General features: G+C 42.2%; 1 protein-coding gene across 1 annotated transcript; it reads right to left on the minus strand.

Moving 5' to 3' along the window:
- Positions 1 to 246: 246 nt before the first annotated feature.
- LOC110933785 lies at positions 247 to 5,452 on the minus strand. The gene is made up of 2 exons (XM_022176990.1): positions 3,916 to 5,452; positions 247 to 3,809 (listed from the first exon to the last, which is right to left on the minus strand). Exons 1-2 carry the CDS (start codon positions 5,450 to 5,452, stop codon positions 247 to 249), a joined length of 5,100 nt encoding a protein of 1,699 aa, XP_022032682.1.
- Positions 5,453 to 5,825: the final 373 nt, after the last annotated feature.

Raw genomic sequence — 5,825 nt, forward strand, 5'->3', positions numbered from 1 at the left:
AGGATTACATAATTATCAAAAATTTTGTGTTATTGACTGTTTTTTTTGGGTAAAGGGTTACCCCGGTGATTTTATATATCAACAAACCAAAACAAACCAAGTAGTGTAGGGAGTCTACACTAGTTCAATCATGAGGCATACCCCATGAAAGTAAACCAAAACAACCATAATCAAGCAACTACAAACCCAAAACAAAAACAACTAGCCTGACCACTAGGAAAAAACAAAATACAATTTAACAACTAGTCAGCCACCATCGTCCAATAGCTCTTTGCCATGAACATCCCATTCGCTTAGAAGCCTGCGGACATTACCAGTATTCTTCAACCTCGCACCCATTAATTTGTATCGAACCAATTGTATAATATGCGCACCCACAGTCTCTGGAGGTCTTAGCTGATTTTTGAAAATCCTAGCATTTCGCTCCTGCCAAATAGTGTAAGCCGTAGCCGCGACCACCACTCTAGCGACATAATCCGTAGCTAGTTTAGATTTGGACCGAGTAATCAACCGATCTACAATATCTGCCCATTTGGGTTGAACCGAATCCATTCCCACCTTTTGTTTCACTATATCCCAAACCTTTGTCGAATAATTACATTCAAAGAACAAATGGCTATGGGAGTCGTGATTAGCATAGCATAATAAACAACACATCATGTTCATATTTTTCCGACGAGACAAATCCCATTTTAGAATCTTATCTTGCGTAAGTAATTTACCTCGCATGATCAACCACATGAGAAACGCATGCCGCGGTATACATTGAGCAAACCAGACTATAGTACTCCATACCACTTCCGTTTCCTTAAACCGAATCGAGTTCCACACACACGAGGTCGAAAAATCTGTCATCTCATTACCATCTCGCCACATGACTCTGTCAAGTTTGTTCGGCGTAATATGGACTTTATCTAGCTGAATTAGGACTGGGAATAAATCCCTCCAAGCGACCGGCCATTTCCACTCACCGTTTAACTGGATTTGAGAAACAGAATCCTCAAGCCGAAAACCTGCATTAGCAATGGTTCTAGGCAAGATGAAGTTCCCAAGCGGCCCTAGCTCGCACCAAGAGTCATACCAAGCCGAGGTCCTCGTACCATCTCCGATATTCGACCAAAAAAATTGTCTCATTTGCGGCCTAAGTTGGAGAAGTTTTCTCCAAGAATAGCAGCTATTCGAAACAATCTTTGAGATCCAGAAATTTTTACCTCTTAACCTGTAGCTGTGCACCCACTCCACCCACAACGAATTTCGCTTCGTGATAATACTCCAAATATGATTAGTCATTAGAGCTTTGTTTACATCCCCTAAACGCCGAATACCCAAACCACCTTCATACTTGGGAAGACAAACGACTTTCCAAGACACCTTCGCTTTACCTCTATGGAACGCAACATCTTGGGACCACAAAAAATTCCTCATCTTTGCTTCCAATTCATGAATGACTCTATTCGGCAAAAGAAAGACAGATGACCAGAAAATATGCATAGAAGACAAGACGGAAACAATGAGCTGCAATCTCCCAGCAAACGAGAGCAGTTTGTTTCGCCAATGCTTGATTCGTTTGTCAAGGCTTTCCATCAAAACACTACAGTCTTTATACATGAGCCCTGAAGAGATTAAGGGAACACCAAGATAACGCACAGGCAAGGATCCCTCCTTAAACGGCATAATGTTCAGAATAGCATTTTTTATATAACTTGGGACATTACAAAAGAATACCGTGCTTTTCTGGATACTGGGCACCAACCCCGACATTTTAGAAAAGTCAGTAAGAGACTTCATAATACACCTGGCCGAAGCAATTTCCCCTCTAGCAAACAAGAACAAATCATCAGCAAAACATAGGTTGATTATTTGCTGCTTCTCACATTTATTATGAAATTTAAATGAAGAGTCGATCCTGATCATATGATGCAGAATGCCCGTGAGAACCTCCATCACCAAAGTAAAAAGATACGGGGAGAGCGGATCACCCTGACGAAGCCCCCGGCTACCTTTAAAATACCCGTGAACATTACCGTTTACGCAAACAGAGTACGAAACAGTAGAGACACACACCATGATCCAATTGACCATCTTGTTATTGAATCCAAAGCCAAGCAGGATATTTTTAAGGAACTTCCAATCAACTGTATCATAAGCCTTTTGGATATCAACTTTAAACGCACATCTTGGAGGACCAGAATTTGTATGATAATTATGCATCAATTCTTGGGTTAACAGAATATTGTCAGAAATCTTCCTACCTGGAACAAACGCAGACTGGTTGATGCTGACAATATTATTCAAAGCCCCCTTCACTCTATCCGCCAGAATCTTGGTAATGCATTTATAAATGACATTACAACATGCTATCGGCCTGAAATCAGTGACAACCGATGGGGACGGTACCTTTGGCACTAGCACGATAAGAGTATGGTTTAACTCTCGGAGAAGATTTCCCGTGTCAAAAAAATCGATAATAGCCCTTGAGACATCAGTACCAACAATGTGCCAAGCACTCTTGAAGAACGCTGCCGTAAAGCCGTCAGGACCAGGAGCCTTATCAATACCAATAGAGAACATGGCATTCTTAACCTCATCTTCAGTAACCTGTCTACACATATGACTAGCAATATTCGGATCCAAGACATTAGTAAATAAATCCGGAGCCGGATTTAGTGATGTATCGCCCCTACAACCCAAAAACTTTTCATAATGATCAACGACAGCCTGATACACCTGATTACCCTCATGGATAACACCCCCAGTATCACGGATCACATCTATACGGCTATGATGATTTTTGCTCTTAAGCGATGAGTGGAAAAAAGCCGTGTTCATATCCCCAGCTCTCAACCAGTCTACCTTGGATTTCTGTTTCAGAAAACGCTCCTCATCCAATAAGGCTTCTTTGTATTCAGCACTTAAAGTAGTTTCCTCTACCCGAAGACTCTCAGATTCCGGTTGTTTGTCAATAGACTTCTGAATGACATCAAGCTTCTCTCGGAGAGCCTCAACTTTTTTATGCAAGTTACCTTGCTTAAATAACAGTGCACGGAGAGGCTTCTTTAGAAGCCGAAGACGTTTAACAACACAGAACTGGTGCACTCCATTTATTCTAGTATCCCACACCCTCTTCACAATATCGCCAAATTCAGGTTTAAAGACAAGAAAATTAGCGAATTTAAATGAACGATGTTTCAAGATATCTGCATCTGGAAGCTTTAAGACACACGGGCAATGGTCCGATAGACGATACGGCTGGAAAAAAGCAACAGCATTCGGAAAGTTGGTTACGAAAGGGGTATTACCAAGAACTCTATCAATCTTCTTAAGCAGCCCAATTCCCTTTTTCGGCTTCTGACTCCATGTGAAATGAAGACCGGTTCGATTAATATCCAGCATTTCGAGATCATCTACACACTCTTGGAACTCTATCATACTACGAGTAACCGAAGAAGCCCCCACCGATTTATCCTCTAGATTTAACGCTGAGTTGAAATCTCCCATAATAACCCAAGGATTATTGCCAACAAAACTTTTGTGCATAGAAAGATGGTGCCATAGCTCCCTTCGAGTCACATAATAATTAGCCGCATAAACTACCGAACAAAAAGCTACCTTGTTATCTTTCTTGAAAAATAGTTGTAGATGAACAACCTGATCAGTCTGAGACAACACCATAACATCAAAGACAGCTGGATTCCAACCTATAATGATCCTAGTACCTTTGCTACATCGAGCTCCATTAGATGTCCAATCCCATGAGCGAAAGACAGATCTGCACACTTGATTCAGTCTACTAACATCAACATGCGACTCTAAAATTGCACACAAACTCAAACTATAGTCTTTAACAGCTTGTCGAACCTCCGTTTGTTTCAGAGGGTGGTTCAACCCCCTTACATTCCATGACGCAAGACTAACCATTATTAACCGCTGAAAAAGGAGTGCTTGCCCCTTGTTTAGTTACAGGTTTACTCGCGTCGTTAACCAGAAAGTCATCCGTCTCGTTGTATATTTCCTGGATCTCATCATCATCCGAATCATCTTTCGTATCCCCTGGTCCGCTTCCACCAGCTTCATGGTCATTACTCGAATCATTTAACACATCAAAGGGGTTCCTTGAGAAGAAACTCGAAGATGGGGCTGATTTATTAGGCTCTCCACTGGTTTTTAACCCAACCGGACGGTACTCGAATCTCTGTTTTTGTTTGTTAACCGGAAAACCGGTCCTCTTTGCCGTTTTCCTAGCTTCCACATCCCTGAATCCGTCTTTGTCTACCACTGGTTTTTTCGAATTCCCCTTAGAATTAGGAGCTTTATGAGCTTTTGGAATACTGGCCGGAGCCTTCGTAACCTGCGTGATTTGCTTCGGACAATCCCCATCGTTATGCCCAAAGACCTTGCAAAGAGAGCATCGGTGAGGGCACCATTCATATTCCACATACATCTTTTCCTTAACAAACCCATCCCCTTCCAAATCTGGAACAGCAATCACAATCTCCTCCTTGTAGTCATTATCTGCCGAGATTTCAACTAGAGCTCTCGCAAAGCTGCTCCGACCCCACGAATCTAAGCACATTGAGGTAGTATATGAATCTAAAGCTATTGGTTTACCAATGGCTGTTGCAATCATGCTTAAACCATCCTCTGTATAAGCCGCAAGAGGAACCTCGTGAATTTTAACCCAAAGTTGCACCGTCTTCACTTCCTTCTTTTCCAGTTTCGAGGATGGAGACCATACATTAAGAAAAAGCGGTTGTGAACGAATGATCCAAGGACCTTCTTTCAAAGCATTCATCATACCATTCTCATCTGCAAACTTAAAGAAGAAGAAACCACTAGCATTCATCATAGACTTTTGGAGGCCAAATTTCTTCCAGTTGTTCCTCACGAAATACTCGACTACCGGGTAAGCAACACGATCTCCAAGAAAGTATCCATATAACGTATTAGCAAGCTTATCTTTGACAACCCTAACAGATTCTTTCCGCAAAACTACATCACAACCCTCCTGCTCTACCGGACTTGCAAGCGTTCGAAAATTAACCTTTCTAGCACTAGACGCCCCAATGGAATCCGCATACGATACCGGAGACTTACCTGGATCCCTACGAACATTCTGACTTCCTTGCACACCAAGTTGATTACCCAAGACACCCATATCTGCCGTGCTCGGGTTTAAGTTCGATACTCCACTAGGGTTTGCATGGGAGGCATTCATCGCCGCCACGTTATTCCCTCCACATGCAGTATTCAATTCCACCGGTTTAGAGATCTCCAACAACCCATCAAGAACCGAATGATTGTTGGTAGAATAAATACCACGTCTAGGGAACATATTGTTACCCTCAATGTTCGTCACCCGCAATCCTATACCACGAATTGGAGGTGTTTTGTCTTCCGTCCCTGGAGTGCCTCCACCCTCCATCGTACAGTTTCCATCACTCCTACCCTCCATGCACACGTAACACCAAACGAAAACTCAAATCCAGCCACCAACCAACGAAAACAGAAAAACCCTAATCCTGAAACCCTAGTGCCGAAATCAAAATCCTTAACCCATTAATCCAGTGTATCAATCTAGCTAAATTAAACTCAGTTAACCGCGACCAATAACACCCAGATTAATCAGTCAGGACCTCAACAACAGCAACTATGGCGGCGATTTTAGAAAGAAACGAAAAAACCCTACTTAACAGATCGATTACTATTGCTAACTAGTTCGTTATAGAGATTGGAAGAACAATCCCTAATCACAGACTGTTATACAAACGAATCTCAATGAAAATTAGGGTTCATGTTGCGCAAGAAATCGCCCAGGAGAGAGGGAG

The sequence above is a fragment of the Helianthus annuus genome, chromosome 4, assembly GCF_002127325.2.
Source record: "Helianthus annuus cultivar XRQ/B chromosome 4, HanXRQr2.0-SUNRISE, whole genome shotgun sequence".
NCBI lineage: Eukaryota > Viridiplantae > Streptophyta > Magnoliopsida > Asterales > Asteraceae > Helianthus > Helianthus annuus.